The sequence below is a fragment of the Canis aureus genome, chromosome 18 (assembly GCF_053574225.1).
Source record: "Canis aureus isolate CA01 chromosome 18, VMU_Caureus_v.1.0, whole genome shotgun sequence".
Classification (NCBI taxonomy): Eukaryota; Metazoa; Chordata; class Mammalia; order Carnivora; family Canidae; genus Canis; species Canis aureus.
Genome location: NC_135628.1, coordinates 38,737,537 through 38,756,554, shown reverse-complemented (window position 1 = coordinate 38,756,554; position 19,018 = coordinate 38,737,537). Strand labels below are relative to the sequence as shown.

At 40.9% G+C, this 19,018-nt stretch overlaps 1 protein-coding gene across 2 annotated transcripts; it reads left to right on the top strand.

Annotated features, from left to right (window-relative positions):
• Nucleotides 1–45: 45 nt before the first annotated feature.
• On the top strand, nucleotides 46–13,352 carry LOC144288865 (uncharacterized). Of its 2 annotated transcripts, none has more exons than XM_077856821.1 (3): nucleotides 46–3,445; nucleotides 11,210–11,261; nucleotides 11,828–13,352. In XM_077856821.1, the coding sequence occupies exon 1, from the start codon at nucleotides 551–553 to the stop codon at nucleotides 3,290–3,292; it is 2,742 nt and encodes a 913-aa protein (XP_077712947.1). In that variant the 5' UTR covers nucleotides 46–550; the 3' UTR covers nucleotides 3,293–3,445; nucleotides 11,210–11,261; nucleotides 11,828–13,352. The 2 variants fall into 2 exon arrangements, with proteins under 2 accessions (XP_077712947.1, XP_077712946.1); XM_077856820.1 differs by having other exon boundaries at nucleotides 11,824–13,349.
• The last annotated feature ends 5,666 nt before the right edge of the window (nucleotides 13,353–19,018 follow it).

Here is a 19,018-nt window from a genome sequence, read left to right as displayed (position 1 = left end):
ACCTTCTCCAATCCAGCAGGAGTTTCCAGAATAACATCCAGCCCCTGCTGAAAATGTTGAACCTTATCCAGATCAGCAGGGAGTACCAACACAGACTGGAGATCTTCCTGAGGAAACTGAACTTTCTCCAAGCCAGCAGTGGAGCTCATCTCTGCCTCAGATGCCTGTCGTAGGTGTAGAACCTTCTCCAGTCCAGCCTGAGCACCAGGCTCAGCCTCCAGAGTCCTCTACAGATATTGTAGCTCAGCCTCCAGTACATCATGAGGTGACATCCTCACGTCTAGGTCCTGGTGAAGCTCAGCATCCAATGTTGCCCAATATCACAGCAAAACCTGTAGATCTGGAGGTTTTCATAACTCCAGTGCCCACTAAGTTTGAACATTCTCCAGGGCAGCAGGAGGCCTCTGCTTAAGCTCCAGTTCCCCCTGAGCAGGTTGAATTTTCTCCAGCCCAGTCCAAGCTTCTTTTCCAGTCTCCAGAGACCCTTGAAGATGAATTTCCTCCAGGCCAACAAGAACTCATAGTAAAGACTCCAGACCCTCCTAAGGAGATGGAACCTACTTCAGCCCAACAGGAGGCCCCAGCTGAGCCATCAGAGCCCCATAAGGAGATTGAACCATCTTCAAATGAGTACACAGTCTCAGCTCATTCTCCAGGGCCCACTGAAGACGTCAAGCCTCCAACCCAACCAGAGGTTCCAGCTCAGCCTCCTGTTCCCCAGCAGGTCCCAGCTATATCTCCTGAGCCCCGACAGGAGGTAGAGCCTTCTGCCACACAACAGGAATCCCCAGCCCAGTCTTTAGAACTTGCTGACAAAGTGGAACCTCTTCCAGTCTCTCAAAAGACCCCTTCTCAGCTTCTACAGTTTCCTGAGAAGGTGGAATCCTCTCCAGTCCTGCAAGAAGCTCCATCTCTACCTCTAGAGCCCCTTAAGGAGGTAGAACTTTCTCCAGCCCAACAGGTGGCACAGACTCAGCCTTCAGAGCTCCCTGAGAAGCTAGAGTCATTTCCAATTCTGCAGCAGGCTTCAACTCAGTCCCCAGAGCCCCATCAAGAGTCAGAACCTTCTCCAGCTCAGCCTCCAGAGCCATCTAAGGAGGTTGAACCACAACTTCCAGTCCATAACGAGATGACAGTTCCACCTCAAGGACAAGATCAAGCTCAGCGTTCAAGCTTGCCCAGTGTCACTGCTAAACCTGTTGACCTGGAGTTTACTGTACCTCCAGAGCCTTCTACAACCCTGCAGCAGACTCTAGCTCCTCCAGAGGATCCAGAGGTGACACTTCCACATCCAGAACATGTTGAGGCTCAGAGTCCAAATTTGTCTGAAGTCACAGTTCAACCTTTAGATCTGGAGCTTACCATAACACCAGAACCCATTACAGAGGTTGAAACTTCAACCATGCAAGAGACTCCAGGTCCTCCTTTAGAGCCACCTGACGAGTTTGTAATGCAGCCTCCCATGTATCGGGAGGTGACAGTTCCAACTCCAGGTCAGGATCAAGCTCGGCATCTATTGTTACCCAATGTAACGGTTCAGCCTTTGGACTTGGAGCTTACCCTAACTCCAGAACCCACCACAAAAGTTGAACATTCTACAACCGTGAGTAAAACTACTGCTCCTCCAAAGGACCTGGAAGTGACATTTGCACATCAAGAGCAGGTTCAAGCTCAGCATCCAATCTTGACTGAAGTCACAGTTCAGCCTTTGGACCTGGGGCTTACCATAACTTCAGAATTCACTAAGGAGATTGAACTTCCTCAACCTATGCAGGAGACTCCAATCCAGCTTCCAGAGCCACCTAAGGAGGTTACTGTAGCTCAATCTCCAGTATATCAGGAGGAGACCATTCCAACACCAGGTTGGGATCAAATTCAGCATCCATCATCACCCAGTGTAACAGTTCAACCTTTGGACCTGGAGCTTACTGTAAGTCCAGAACCCACTACAGAAGTTGAACATTCTACAGCCCTGAAAAAGACTATAGCTCCTCCAAAAGACGTGGAGGTGACATTTGCACATCTCGAGCAGGTTCTGTCTCGCCGTCCAAACTTGACTAAGGTCACAGTTCAACCTTTGGACCTGGAACTTACCATAACTCCAGCATCCACTACAGAGATTGAACCTTCTCCAGCCATGCCTCTAGAGCTGCCTAAGGAACTTGTAGCTCAACCTTCCATATATCAAGAGGCAGCAGTTCCAACGTCAGCTCAGGATCAAGCTCAGCACCTGTGGTCACCAAATGTGACAACACAACCTTTGGCCCTAGAGCTTACCATAAGTCCAAAACCCACTACAGAGGTTGAACAGTCCACAACTCTGCATCAGACTACAGCTCCTCCAAAGGACCTTGAGGTGACATTTCCACCATCAGAGCAGGTTCAGGTTCAGCATTCAACCTTAAATAAAGTCACAGTTAAACCTTTGGACTTGGGGCTTACCATAACTCCAGAACCTACTACAGAGACCAAACCTTCTCCAACCATGCAAGAGACCCCAACTCAGCCTCCAGAGCCACCTAAGGAGGTTGTAGTTCAATATCCATTCCATCAGGAGGGGACAGTTCCAACCCTAGGTCAGGATCAGGCTCCGTATCCAACTTTACCCAGTGTCACAGTTCATCCTGTGGACATGGGACTTACCATAACTTCAGAACCTACTACCCAGGTTGAACGTTCTACAACCACCAAGACTACAACTCCCCCTCCAAAGGACCTTGAGATGACGCTTGCGCATCTCGAGCAGATTCAGAAGCAACATCCAAACCTGACTGAAGTCACTGTTCCACCTATGGACCTGGAAATTACTGTAACTGCAGGATCCAATATGGAAGTTGAACCTTCTCCAGCCATGCAAGAGACCCCAACTCAGCCTCCAGAGCCACCTAAGGAGGTTAAAGTTCAATATCCATTTCATCAGGAAGTGATGAGTCCAACTCCAAGTAAGGGTGAAGGCCAGCATCCAGAATCACCCAGCATCACATTTCATCATGGGGGCTTGGGGCTTACCATTACTCCAGAACCTATTACAGAGGCTAAACATTCTGCAACCACGAAGAAGACTACAGCTCCTTCTCCAGCAGACCTTGAGGTGACACTTGCACATCCAGAGCGTGTTCAGAGTCAACAGCCAAACCTGACTGAAGTCACTGTTCCACCTATGGACTTGGAAATTACTGTAAGTCACCAACCAGAGTCATCTGAGTCGGTTCTCCCCCCAACGAACGACTCAGCACTCAGTGGTGCATTTTGCAAAATACTTCCCAGAAAAGGCATATACAACTTTCACTGAGCAGCCAGAACAGAATGTTACCACAAACGTCAACATATGTGAGCTCTGTACCTGCAAAGATGAGACGCTATCGTGTACTGGTTTCAGCCCAAAGCAGAGGCTCCGCAGAGTGCCTGTGCCAGAGCCCAACACGGACAACACCTTCACCATCTTGTAAGAATTGCCTTTTCTCATTTGTTCCCTGCCTCCTGCTTGACACAGCAGCCTTTCTTTGAGGTCTTCCTGGGCCTTCGTCATCTCCCCAACCATGTTGACTGACTCTCTCTTTTTACCTTTTCTTTGACAACTGTCCTTATCTTCATTTTCCTGTTTGCTGTGGTTCCCACGTCTGCACTCGTTTACTTGTAATTGTCCTTATTCTTTATCCAGTTTTTTTAGCCCCATGATTTAATCGCTTAACCTCTACTCTCCCATCTTTATAGCAACATGTCCCTCTTTCCATCTCCTTGGTGATATACAAAAAAGTGGTTAAGAGTAGAGATTCCGGAATTAGACTGCCTGGGTTTGAATTGAGTTCTGTCACTTATTGGCTTTTGATTCAATTTCCTTATCTATAAAATGGGGTAATAGTTACTACCTTGTGGGATTATTGTGAGATTTGGTGAGTTAATACATATAAAACACGTTTTCAGTGCCTCACATATATGTGAGTGTTAGCTATTATTTGATTCCTCAGCTATGTTTAGAACTCATCTTTGTCCCTTGGTTTTCTATATACAGCACCCATTTTATGCCCCGCCCAGGACTCAGTACTGTGGCAGCCATGCAAGTATGGCATTGTCTTTAGAATATGAAATAATAGGTGGGAAGAAAGGAAATAGGCATAGAAAGACAGGTGACCTATAATTAAGTACAGACTATAGGTTCTGTAAGTCACCAGAATCTGTAATCAATGGAGTGTAGGGGTCAGAGAAAGTTGCATGGATAAGCTAAAACTTCAGCTGAGATTTAGAGTGGCTATGATTTGTTAAATACAGCAAGAATAGGGAGTATAGTCTAAGCAAAGGCACAGCTGCGAGAATGATCAGGAATTAAGAATTAGCTTAGAAAAAAAAAAAAAAAGAATTAGCTTAGGAGGGCAGCCCCAGTGGCTCAGCGATTTATTTAACACTGCGTTCAGCCCAAGGCGTGATCCTGGAGACTCGGGATTGAGTCCCACATCGGCTCCCTCCATGGAGCCTGCTTCTCCCTCTGCCTGTGTCTCCGCCTTTCTCTCTGTGTGTCTGTCATGAATAAATAAATAAAATCTGGAAAAAAAAGCATTAGCTTAGGAAGCAGTGAAAGATACGGTTATGAATACCCTTGACTATCAGCTAGAAGGGTTTGAAAGTTATGCTGAGATATAGAGAGCCATTGAAAGTTTTCCAGAAAGACATATGTATCACTAAAACAAGAGGATTGTTTTCTATTCCCTATGTAGAGAGATCTAAAGAGGAAAGCTTGATCCAGGGAAACCAGAAAGAATGGTCTAGCAAAAGCTGGGAGTAAAGTGACAAGGGGCCAGAACAGAATGGCTGTGATAGGAGTAGAAAGAAAATCCTGAAAGCATCACAGAGGAAGAAGCAACAAGACTGCGTAACTGCTGAGGGGAGTAGTGGGCAGGGTGCATCCAGAAAAGAGAAAAATCAATAACTCTCAGAAATTTCTGTCCCGGATGAGCAGGTGGAAATACAGCAGTTGGGAAGGACAGCCAGTTGGAGGGAGATAAATTCAGGTTTAGGCATCTTTTATCAGGGAACATAAAGCAACCAGAAGGCATTTTGGTTGACTGGAAATGGCCACTAGGCAGATGATGGGCAGATGGCTATCTGTTTTGCCTTATTTCTGACTCCCCTGAAAAAAATGTGTATATAAACGGAATGGGGGGGGGGATTCCTGGGTGGCTCAGCGGTTTGGTGCCTGCCTTCCTCCCGGGGCGTGATCCTGGAGTCCAGAGATCGAGTCCTGCGTCGGGCTCCCTGCGTGGAGCCTGCTTCTCCCTCTGCCTGTGTCTCTGCCGCTTCCTCTTTCTCTCTCTCTCTCTTCTCTCTGTAGAGTAGGAGATTAGAGCTAGTCTTCTAGGATTTTGAAGGCCGTGGATTAACATGCCACGCTACTGGATTATCACAGCAGTGCTCCAGGACAAGCTTTAAACTTTTTTCCTTCTTCTTTTGCTTGTGTCTTTTTTTGTAGAAATCTTCGTTGCAATTTACTCATAGAAGTGAGCTTTGGAACATTTCAGGCCTGGCATGGAATGCAGTTGTTACATAAGCAGCCACTTTCAGACTACCACTGATTTCTTTCCTTGGTTGAAATGATGAGAGATGGTATCCACCCTCATGGAGCTATATCAGTCATCCTGAAGTCACACCCTCTGGCCCCTCTGCCTGAGGCTAGGAGGCCATAGTGTGTTGTGCCTTTACTTCTGTTTTCTAATTGCCAATCTTCAGGGCTATATCTCAAGGGGCCTGTGAAAACCATAGCTTCACATTGCTTGGTTGTCCTGAACGCCCACACTAGTGTAGGGAAGGTCCTGGCTAGATGAGAAGAACCAGATCCTCCAGGTTTGTGCCTCAGGGGCTGATGGGCAGGTACCTGAGAAAGTCCCGAGGAGGAGGGAGCGGTGAGCTGAAGACGCCCCCTCAGGAGGCCAACGTTACACGCATGGCGCTGCGGCCAGGCGAGATCACGGACCCAGAAGCCGGGATCTAGTCTGACGCAGACACTGCTAGAGGCGGGCCTTGGGCCAAGCTCCTCTTAGGTCGGTGACCTCGCTTAGTGGCCTCACCTCTGCAGGCGGATCTCCCTCTCCCCTTAGTGGAGTCCAAGCCTCCCAGATCGCTCACGCGCTGGCCCGCTTTAATTTTAAATAGGTATACAAGTGCATATGCATTTTAAAACAATTTTTTAATCTCTTCTTCCTAAAATCTTAACCCATTAAACATTTAAAACGTCTCCTAAAAATAAAATAAAATAAAATAAAATAAAATGTCTCCTCTTTCTGTTGCCTGAGAGCAGAAATCTTCCTTGGCTGTCCTACGAATTCAAGAGGGTTTCTGAGACAATTTTCAGGAGGGGGATGGTAGGAGTGGGGTGAATGGGTGGGGTGGGGAGTGGAGGTAGTTCTCATTAGCAGTTCGCCATGAAATTAAATGACAGGCCACAAAATATTTATTTATTTATTTTAAAGATTTTATTTATTTATTCATGATAGAGAGAGAGAGAGAGAGAGACAGAGACAGAGAGAGACAGAGACACAAGCAGAGGGAGAAGCAGGCTCCATGCAGGAAGCCTGATGGGGGACTCAATCCTGGGACTCCAGGATCACACCCTGGGCCAAAGGCAGGTGCTGAACCGCTGAGCCACCCAGGAATCCCCATGGCCACAAAATATTTAGAAAGCAAAGTTATGAGTACATGAATTTCATGGTGTGTGTGTGTGTTTGCCCAGTGGGCCAGAGTTGATGGTAAATACAAGTTATTCAGGACAGAATTAACTAACACATTGAGGTTGAATGTGAGTTGAATAAGTCTTATTTTTGTCTCCGGCTTTACAGAGATATAATTGACATATAACATATTTAAATTTAAGGTGTGCAATGTGATGTCTCGGTACACAAATACATTGCAAAATGTTTACCACAATAAAGTTAGTTAATACATTCCCTCATCTCACCTAATTATCATTTTGTTGGTATTGTTGTAATGAGAACATTAAAGCTCTACTCTCATAGTAACTTACACGTGCAGAAACATATTGTTACCGGTGGCCACCATGTGCACGTTAGATTCCCCAGAACTTACTCATTTTAAAACAAAAGTCTGTACCATTTGACCAACCTCTTCCCTTTTCCCCTGATCCCTCAGCTCCTGGCAATGGTCATTCTACTCTCTGCTTTTATGAATTTGACATTTTTAGGTATTTGCATCCCCAGTGTTTGAGGGTATGATCTTATTCCTTGTTGTGCTTCTTCGGCCTGGCACAGAGCCTGCCTTAGGTGCTCAGCAAATCATTTTGATAACATAAGATAAAGCACTTGGAATATATATATTTCCTTTCCTTTTAATATCCTTCTACTTCTGTGTTTCTTATCAATTACTCAGGATTAGAAGATTTAATTTAGTTTGAGTCTTTTCACTCTTAGAAAAGCTACAAGAATAAAAGTCAATTAAATATGTAACATTAGGTAGATGTATCATGTTACACATCAACTGTAACCAATAATAAAATATAAATATTTCTTGATTTAAATCTCAACAGATTTAAGGCTGGCCATTTTCTGTGATTATTCTATTTGCGGACATGTCCACACCTCTAGGTTTGTAGAAGAATTGAAGGCAGGGAGTTCTAGCACATATACAGTTAATTCTTCTGTTAGGTAAAAAAGAATTCCCTAGTATAAATGTGCTTTTTGTTATCTATGGGGAAATTTGCTGCTAGATTTAATTGAATTTGTTACTTTGCAGTACTTGAAACCCAAGGGAAATTGTGTTTTTTATAAACTGGAGAAACAGGATTTTATAAAAATCCCAAATGACCTGATAAACACACAGTATAATATATATCTAAATCTTATACTTAACTAACTTTTATGAGATATTTAACTAGATGTGAAGAGCACTTTTAGGGGACCCTAAAAGAGGAAAGATGGCTTCTTCCCTCAGGAAACAGATTTAGTGTACTCCTGTGTGTAAGTCACCATCTAAAATCCAGTTTGTTTATTTATTTATTTATTTATTTATTTATTTAAAATATTTTATTTATTTATTCATGAGAGACACAGAGAGAGAGAGGCAGAGACATAGGCAGAGAGAGAAGTGGGCTCCATGCAGGGAGCCCAATGTGGGACTCGATCCTGGGACTCCAGGATCACATCCTGGGACTCCAGGATCACGCCCTGGGCAGAAGGCTGAGGTTAAACCTCTGAGCCACCCAGGGATTCCTACAATACAGTTTAAATACAGAGAATTAACTAATGGCTGCCAGAGGGGGTGGAGGGATCGGCAAAATGGCTGAAGGGGAGTGGGAGATACAGGCTTCCAGTTATTGAATGACTAAGTCACAGGGACTGTAATAGTGTTGTATGGTAACAGATGGGAGCTACATTTGTAAGCACAGCATAACATATAGACTTGTTGAATCACTATGCTATATACCTGAAAGTAATGTAAGATTTGTGTCAACTTAAAATCATAATTTAAAAAAAAAGATTTGCTTATTCATTTTAGAGATGGGAAGAAGGGCAGAGGGAGAGAGATAATCCTCAAGCAGACTCCCTCCTGAGAATGGAGGCTGATGCAGGGCTTGATCCAAGGACCCTGAGATCAGGACCTGAGCCAAAACCAAGAGTCAAGGACTTAACCGCCTGGGCCATCCTGGTGCCCCATATGTGTCAGCTTTAACAAATAATCAAGTAAAATCAAATCAAATCAAATCAAATCATGGGTCTTGAAAAGGGCTAGGTAGTGTTTTCCTGCTCCAAATGTACACTTTACAAATGGAGAACCTGAAATGCTGGGTGGAGAAATGTCACAGAGAACCCCAGGCTGGATAAGACTGGCAAGTACTTCTGAGATGGGATGGCTGTTACTGCTTTGAGCACTACACCCCTTTCTGACCATAGCCAATCCTCCTATCATAGTCTTTCTTCCAGTCTCCACCACACCTCCAACAGGTAAAGAAAAATGTATCACTTCTTAAAAGGTATGGAGATGCACACAAGAATTCAGAGAAGGAATGGAGGCCACAGTTTTAAACTTATTTGGGGTCACAGATACCTTTGAGAATCTAGTGAAAACTTTTGGAGCCTCTACTCAAAAAAACTGAAGTATGTCCATACGGACAATACCATGAACAATTTCTAGACCTCCTGAGTCCCACTGAGGGTAAGAGCCAAATCCATGTCATTCTCAACACTGACTAGCTCTCAAACTCCTGAAAGCAAGTTAAAGGGGCTCAGGAAATGCAAATCTGAATGCTCATGCCCAACTCTTCAAAAAGAAAACTAAGACATAAAAAAAGTAATGGCTCCCTATCTCTAGCTCCATGTAGAAATAGTGGTTTTTAAATAGAGAAAGTTGACATTTTTTGACATTTTTTATTATGACATTTAAAATTCTAAAATAATAGCAAAACCTCTGAGATAATCTAATATTAAATACCTATGTTGATGCTGATGGGCTTTTAAAATATAATAATTTTTCATATAGTAAATAGATTCTGGAATTTATAGGGATAATGGAGAGGAGTATGAAATGTTCTGTATTTTGAAAATACTTATTTATAATAAAAAAGAGGAAACTGTGTTCTATTTTTTTTTTTACCTTCATATTATTCCTTCTTGCTTTTCTCAATCATCCTTCCTTTCCTTTCCACATTTGAGCTCAGGTTATTGGTATAGGAAAGACTAAAGATTTATGAGCTATCAAATAGAAATAACTTTTCAAATACCAAGCAAAGATTATGAGGAAAAGAATTCCTCAAGCTAAATGGTATTTGGAAATGTAATCTTCTAGAAAATATAAAAGATCTTTAAGAAAATATGCTGTTTTGGTTCAAATGTGATTGTTGTTAAATGTATATAGCTGCAAACCTAGCTCAGTTATGGTCTATGTAAACATTTCTTCCATAGCCTGCATCTAGTAGGCAGAAATAGACTTCATCAGAAATGTTTTAAAACAGACCCTTGTTTTATTATTTAAGTGATGAATTCTGACCTCATATTGATTTTCTTTTTCCCGTTCTCCTCCTCTTCCTCCTTCTTCTCCTTCCCCTTCTCCTCCTCCTTTTCCTCCTCCTTCTTTTCTTCTTCTTTCTTCTTTCTTCTTCTTCTTCTTCTTCTTCTTCTTCTTCTTCTTCTTCTTCTTCTTCTTCTTCTTCTTCTTCTTCTTCTTTCTTCTTCTCCTTCTCCTTCTCCACCTCCTTCAGATTTATTTAGTTAAGAGAGAGAATAAGAGAGAGAGAACATGCCTGTGGTGGGGGTGGGGGTGAGGAGTGGCAGAGGGAAAGAATCTCAACCAGACTCCCCACTGAGTGGGAAGCTCAACACACATATAGAGGCTTGATCTCAGGATCCTGAGATCATGACCTGAGGGGAAATCAAGAGTCAGATGCTTAACTGACTAAGCCACCCAGGTGCTCCTCACATTGATTTTTGAATTTTCTTCTTCTTAGCTCCCACAAACCAAGGTTCTGAACACAGGGGATCACAGAATGACAAGTTTGAAACTCCTTGATATCCAAGATCCTATACAGAGATACCTCTAAAGAAAATGACTGCACATAGTTCATTATATAGAGTGAATATATCTGATGGAATAGAATCTCTTAGCAGTACTTTCACAGGGTTCCAATCTCTACATAATAATTCATCCAGCAAGATGCAATCAGTTAGCAAATGTGTACTGAAGCCAGGGCAACACCTGAGTGTACAGGTGCTTGAAGCACCTGCAGTAATTACAGGAGAGGTCTCAAAGAACTGCTGGGAAAAATAAGGTAGTGAGGATCAGCTATTAGCCTAACTCACCAGTGGCAGAAGACTGCTGATTTTCCCTTAGTGCTCATTCTTCCCTTTTTACTTTTTAAAAATTGACTCTTGAGGAGTTGAATACACAGTCACCAAAGTAGAGACTATTTCCCAGGTTTCCTTGCTTTGGTGATGGCTCCTAGGATCTGAGTGAAAGTGTCATGTGTAAGGTCACCAAATATGTTAAATTTGTAAATGCAGGTTAAAATACCTAACATATCTAATTCCATTGTTTTGTTAATTGGAATTAGTCAATTAAAAGCTCCTGAAAATTATTTTTAAACTTTGCCAGATTTGTAATATAATAAGTTTTGCAAAGAACTTAAAATTTTAAGAAAACTAGGTTTTGAATATATTTATTATTGAATGAATTTAGTATTAAATTACTGATTAAAAATGTAATTTGTTTTAAGGGTTACAACGCAGTTTGGTGGATCATGAACTATTAACACCGGAGATTTTCAGGTAGGCATGAAAAAAATGAGATGTGACCTTTCAATAGCTCTGAATCACTGGCTAATTCACTGATGCCCACACTTTTACATACTCTATTTATCAAATCCCCAGGCAGATGACAGCTACCTAAGACATAATAACAAATTGTTCTCCAAAAAAACAATCGAAGCTGTACACAGCATCAATTGACTCATCGTTTCTTTGTTCCTGGAGAACAAGTGGGAGCTTTTCAGTTCAGAGATCACTGTAGCATATCTCTGAGGTTTTTAATAATTTCAGACTGATCATGGATACCACATTCTTTGATGAACTCTGACCTTTAGAAAAGAGAGAGAACAAATGAATGAAAATGAATAGGCTGGCAGTTAAAAGACCTGCCTTAGGTATTGCTTTTCTCATATACATGAGACAAAATATTGATCAAAATGTACAAATTAAATCATGATGGGATGAAAGAATTTCTCAGTGCAAGTGGTCTTTGGGCCTTGAGCCAGGAGCTTAGTCTACTCTAATACTGACATTCAACTAATTCTTGTAAATTTTCTTTTTTCCCCAACACCCCACCATTTAGGTAGATTTTCCACTAGCTTTTCAGAATATTGAAGCAATCTGAGTCCATGGAGTTTGATTCTGGGAGTCTAATGTGGTGGTGTTAAGATGGGATGTGCTGAAACCCGCCTGGTGAAGAATGCTGGCTTGGGAGCCGGAAGAAATGAACTTGAGTCCTAGATTTTCCACTTACTAATTGGGTCAGTTTGTCAAGTTTTCTCACAATCTGAGACTGGATTTCCTCATTTGGAAGAAGTTTTGTAAGAATCAGATGACTTGATATACAGGCATGGCATTGCAAACTGAAGAGTGCCATCTAAATATAAGGAATTGTACAGGTTGTGGTTTATTGAATAAAGTCTAGAAATATAATCCATAAGTGGAATTTTTTAAATGGATTATAGCATATATGTTTACATGTGCCCTTCACACTTCTAAAGGGGACTTGTAATAGGACAGAGAGAAATTGTGGTTGAGTTAAAAAGAAATTTTTTGTAAGTCCAGACAGATCAGGTTGCTGGGATTCCAACTACCTGCTCGTACAAACATTAAGGCATTCTAAGAACATCATATTTTATGTTATCAAGATCAGTGACTACTTGCTAATGTCTATTTTCAGGCTAGACTTTTAACTTAAGCTCAGATTGTTTTTTTTCAACTATTTGCCCAGCATCTCCTCCCGGAGGCTACATAGGCACCATTTTCTTCTATGCCTTCCTCTGATCTTCCCCCTGACCAGATGTGTCCCTGCCTCCAAACACAGCAACAAAAACTGTTTCTCTGGCCTCTATGGTTTTGGCTGTTGAGGGCTCCATTAGCACTAAGTAAACTTGGGAAAAATTCATGGACAATGTGCAAGGATGAGAAACCTGGGAACCATCCTGTACTTCTTTCTTCCTAATACCTCATACAAATCCCATTGATTACCGAATCCTGGTGACCTTCCCTCATAACAATTGCCTATTGTTTTTGTTGTGATCTTCACCCAAACCGTTAGCATCTCTTGGTAAAACTTTTACAATGCCCTGCCGTAGGCCTTCCTATCTTTAGTGAAGATTTCCTTCAAATTTATTTTCCCCATTCCAGCCAGACTGAGGGTTTACTCTTTCTGAAGCACAAACATGATAACTTCTCTTTACTCTTCAAAACCCTTTAATTTTGGTCTTTGGTTGAACTTTGAGAAAGGCAGTGGTTCTCAAGTTTGGTAGCCATCTCAACCAACTAGGAAGCTTTGAAAATTTCTGATGCCTGAGATCCAATCCCAAGGCTGATTAAATTAGTCTGGAGGAACAAATAGGCATCATAATATTGTTTACTGTGTGCATCTAGAATTGAGAATCTACAGAAAGATGTACAGCATACAGCTCAAGAGAGAAAGTTCTGGAATCAGGTAAGATTAGGCCCTACTCTTTATCACTTACTAGATTTGAGGCAAGTTATTTGACCTATAGTTTTTATCATCTGTGAAATGACAATAAAATAGTAGGACTCTCATTAGGATTTTTTTTTTCAAGATTTTATTTATATATTCATGAGAGACACACACACAGAGAGAGAGAGAGAGAGAGAGAGAGAGAGGAGAGAGGCAGAGACACAGGCAGAGGGAGAAGCAGGCTCCATGCAGGGAGCCTGACGTGGGACTTGATCCCAGGTCTCCAGGATCACATCCTGGGCTGAAGGCGGGGCTAAACCACTGAGCCACCCAGGCTGCCCCTCATTAGGGTTTTTGGAGGGTAAAGGTGACAATGCCTATCTAGTGCTTTGCAGAGGGTTTGAGATGCAGATAAGGTTATATTGCTGTGGCTATTATCAGCATTATAGTCTTATCATCATCATTACCAAAATTATTACAAGCATCATCCCCTCATTTTCTCTATACAGTCTTTCAACAAGGATACTATTGACATTTTGGGTAGAATAATTATTCATTATATGTTACTGTGCCTTGCACAGATGGATGTTTAGCATCTCTGGTCCCCTGACTGCTATCTGCCAGCAATAGTCACCTTCCAGAATGTCCATTCCCTGTAGAGTAGAACACTCCTGGTTCTACTGAGGCCTGGCTGCTTTATCTCTCCAGCTGTCTCCAATCTCTTTCACTTCTTTTTAGCAAAATTGAACTAGATAAAGGCTTAGTCATAATGCTCATGCTGTTGCTCCTACTGGAAATACTCAACTGCACCATCTGGCCACTTAGTGTTTATTTACTCCTCTTTGGAGCACTTTCTGATACTTTCTTTCCTAACCAGTATTTACCAGTCATTCATTTGACTTGTGAACTTTGCACATTCTTTTTTTTTAAATTTTTATTTATTTATGATAGAGAGAGAGAGAGAGAGAGAGAGAGGCAGAGACACAGGCAGAGGGAGAAGCAGGCTCCATGTACCGGGAGCCCGACGTGGGATACGATCCCGGGTCTCCAGGATCATGCCCTGGGCCAAAGGCAGGCGCCAAACCACTGCGCCACCCAGGGATCCCTACACATTCTTTTACTGAGATGTGTGTACTCTGAATTTTATATTTACCCTCTATAAAAGATTCTTTACATGTTTCTTGCCTGATACTCATAATAAAACATCTTAAACCAGTAGAAGGAAACAAATAATAAAGACCAGAGCAGAAATAAATTAAATAGAAACTAAAAAAAAAAAAAAGGATAGACCAATGAATTAGGAGATGGTTCTTTGAAAGGATCAACAAAGTTGATAAACCTTGAGCCAGACACACACATACCCAAGGAGTCAAATAAAATCAGAGAAAAGGAGAAATAACCAATACCACAGAAATATAAAGGATTATAAGAGAACATTGTGAAAAATTATACACCAACAAATTGGACAACTTAGGGCAGCCCAGTGGCTCAGCGGTTTAGTGCTACCTTCAGCCCAGGGCCCGATCCTGGAGACCTGGGATCAAGTCCCATGTCAGGCTCTCTGTATGGAGACTGCTTCTCCCTCCTCCTGTCTCTCCCTCTCTCTCTCTCTCTCTCTCTCTGAGTCTCTCATGAATAAATACATAAAATATTTTTTAAAAATTGGACAACTTAGAAGAAATGGATAAATTCCCAAGTATCCACTGATAGTTGAATGGATAAAACAAGATGTTATATATCTATTCAATGCAATATTACTCAATCATAAAAAAGAATGAAATCATGCTATGCAACAATATGGATATAGAGGGAATAATGCATAGTGAAATGAGTCAGTCAGAAAAAGATAGATACCACAGGATTTCACTCATGTGTGGAATTTAAGAAACAAACTAACAAAAAAGAAAAGAGACAAAAAGAGCAATCTCTTAAATACAGGGAAATGGTAGTTGCCTGGGGTAGGGGGTGGGGTGGGGGTGAGTGGGACAATAGGCAAAATAGATGAAGGGGATAAGAGTACACTTGTCATGATGAGCACTGAGGAATGTATAGAACTGTTGAATCACTATATTGTACACCTGAAACTAATACAACACTGTATGTTCATTATACTTGAATAAAAACAGTCTTGCACAAATTGTCTTTTTCGAGGTAGATTGATATTATTCCTCATTTTAGAGAAAGAAAAAGTAAGAATCTATCAGTTTAGGTATCTTGCCTAACATCACTCAAATACAAAGTGTAGGAATCAAATCTGAACACAGATTTCTTTTTATTTCCAGAAACAATGTCACAAATACTACCAAGCCTTTCTGTATACTGTCACAATTAAAACAGACATATTAGCATAGATGGTTGTGCATGGAGAGCTTTATTTCATTCACCAAGGAGAGGGAGGGAATGTAAAGTAGAAAGAGACTAGACAGGGCTGGAAGGATACTGGTGAATGGATGAAGGGACAACATCAAGGGTCATCTTCGCTTACTTCACTACTATGCTTCCCTGTTGAGTGCCAATTCTGGAACCCAGAACCTTCACAAGGATTAAAGATGAGGTACCACATGGCCTGTAGACTCTCAGGCAGGAGTTAGAACTAACAAGTTTGGAGAAAGTCATCTCTGCAATGTGTTAGGTACATCAGACCATGGAATTCTGGAGTTCTTTAGGAAAAACATCCAGGACCATTTTTGTGCCCCCTGGACAAATACACACTTTCCTTGGTGTCAGACTTACAGTTGACCATCATGTGTGATTTTTTTTTCCTGTAAATGCTTCATAAATATTTGTCGACTAATTTACAAAGTCTTAATCTAACTGGAATACTAGGTAGAAGTCAGGTGAAAATCTTTATTTACCATGTCACTATTTCTACACCCTTCCCCTCAAGATCTAGGGCTGGTTTTCCATACAGAGTCAGGTTGTAGAACATAGAAGCCTGTTTTTTTCCAATCAGAATACATCTTATCTCTGGACTCTCAGGTTCAATCCAATGAATCTTCAATCTCAGAATTCTTTGACAATTGATGTAAATTGTGAGTAGTAAGGGACATAGAAGAAAGTGTTCTCATGATTTCTTTTTCTTTGAGCATGAAACACTGGGTAATGTCCAACATACATGAAAATAGAATGTGACTTCCTGCCCCCTATCATTCATACCCACACACTACCTATACTGTGAATGACTTAGGTAGAACACACTTGCTCTTGAACAGGAGTGTCACAAAAATTCTACAGTATAGTGAAAAGTTAGAATTTGCCTTAGTTGGTTAATAAGACTTGCTAAGCAACATTAGTGTTGATGACTAAATAATTATGTGTGATTGCATATACTGAGAGCTTTAGTTTGCTTTTTAAGCCAACAATGCTGACCGGAGTCCTCCTGACAGAAACCCACCTGGGCATTGTGGATAGACATCGATAGAAGAAATAAAAAGGATGTGCTGACTTAGAGTTACATGCAAAAGAGGCTTCTGGAAATTCCAGAAAGGAAACTTAACTTTTCCTGGTCCCTTCATAACATTTAAAGAGTTAATAGTTCCATTTGTTTGGGAGAAAAATCTATAAATGCCTATGGAATGACACTGAGCTAAGGTAGATAAAGCGATAGAAGTAATTTCTTTTTTCTGTCTCAAATCTTTTCAATGTGGAGGTAATGGGGAAGAAACCCCACCCACACTGAAGGGAAAATAACTGGAAATGAGTGCAGGTGCAGGCAGCACTGTTTTGTGCTGAGCCCCAGAGAGCTGTAGTCCTTTGTTTTCTGAGAGGAATGCTAAATGCAACTTTATTAATCTTACTCACTAGGAACTTGGATAAGATAAAAACTGGAGGCTTTGCAGAGTCCCAGGGTGGGACTTCCCCAAATGCTGCTTAACAAGGTCTACAGTAAAGCAAAGACTCTCCTCTGAGCCAGACTCTCCTCTGAGCTCATTTTGTCCATAAGCAAAATACCAGCATGAAAAACAGCATGGATTTGGAAACCTGACAAATTTGCTAGCCTGCCATAGGACTCTAACTGAAGGAAACCTTATTTCACCTTACCTACCTTTCAAAAAAGATGTGTTCTTTCTTTGCAGAAAAACACCCAACATTTTTACTTTTTAGACTTTGTTTTCTTTCTCACAACATGATATTTATCTTTCTTAGATTAATAGGACAGTAAGTTTCAGACAGAACTACTTTCTTCTTAATTATATTATTTCTAATGTCATATTTAAGACAAATATTCTTCTCCCTTAGACAAATAATTCAACCATTTTTGTTTTGAATATATTATGTGGTTTTGGTTTCTGGTGCTGTCTTCAAAAGGTTGCAGTCCATAAATTCTTCATATATTTAACGATGAGGTAGCTTACCAGTGCCAGTGTGCTAAACATTGAAGGAAAGCCATTTGAAGATTTAAAATTTAATGCAAATAAAGTTCATAGTATACCACCTTTGTCAAATGAAATTCTGATGTGGGATAAGAGTACTTGATAGCTAGTGCCTCCCCCCGCCACCATCCTTGTTATCCTTATGTGAATATTTTATAGGCCTATCAATGTTTATAAAATATGTCAAATCTTTTAGTTATAAGGATTTGAAAACTGACTTGAATCTGTTTAGGCATTATTACATCAGACTTTGGAGATAAAAATATTAAGAATTTCACAATGGTGCCTTCAGAGTGTTAAACTACAAAGGCAGGGGTTTTATGAACCAGGAAGTAATGGGTGGTAGTGTGGTTGAAAAGAAAATGCCTTGGTCTGAGAGGTAGAAACCTACCATTTCCATTACCAGCATGACCTTGTGGAAGTCTCTTTGTTTTCTTACTGAGAAACCAAGCATTTTGGACCAGACCAACTTTTCACACTACTCAACAAGAAACTTCCTCTGAAGTAATTTCAGCCTTTACTCTTAAAGAGGTAGAAGACTTGATGCAACTTTAAAACAATAATTTCCAATCTCATCAAATGGCATACTTCAAAAAAAAATTCTTAGTGTTTGGTCTCACCCACCATGTTAAATTCAAACACACACATACACAGACATACACACATACACACACAATTAGAATGTCTTAAGTTCAAAGAAATTCTAAATTAAACATGTTCAGATGATTCACTGTCTCTGAAACTCACTCAGATCTACTCAAATTCAATATAATACTTAACCCCTTATTTATCAGATTTGAGATCAGAAATTTTGATAGGTCATCTGCAAAGTTTAACTCTCCCCTTTCAGAAACTTAAATATGTGTGAAGAGTGAACAACAAATACAAACTTAAAAATTTAGAAAAAAATGACAGTTTTTAATAAGAAATAAATCTTGTTCTTGTGAAATCCTATCTTAGCAGTCCATTGCCAGGTTTTAGTAGCCTGTAAGGCTCAGATAACAGAACATCAAGCCTAACAAAATGTACACTTCCTTATTACCACTTTCCTGGAGGAGTACCTTCTGAACTTCACTCATCCTGTGCAGAGGCCTATGTGGAGCTGCTGACAGCAGCAGGATGCCAATTCAGTCACTGGTAGTATCCTTTATGAGATTCTAGGTTTTGCCAGACCAACACTGTGAAAGGGTAGGCTTTGTTGGCATACTTAAGTGACAAATCAGTTCATAAAATGGAAGTGGCGATAAAAGGGGTGTATACAGAATATTTATTAAAATATAAAGATTGCTATTTCCAGCTTTTTTCATTGGAATTCTAAGAAGTGGGGAAAATGAGAGTGGAATGGAAAAGTTGTGGAGGAAATAGCACTGGGGACTGAAAGAGAATAGGATAGAAAAGGGACTTCCTTATCATGTTTCCCACTAAATGCCCTTTATAAAAACCTGACATATCCAGGCTTTCATCAGTCATGA

Coding starts and splice junctions, on each gene's coding strand:
- LOC144288865 (XM_077856821.1), top strand. CDS start 551: ATGGAACCTACTTCAGCCCAACAGGAGGCCCCAGCTGAGCCATCAGAG.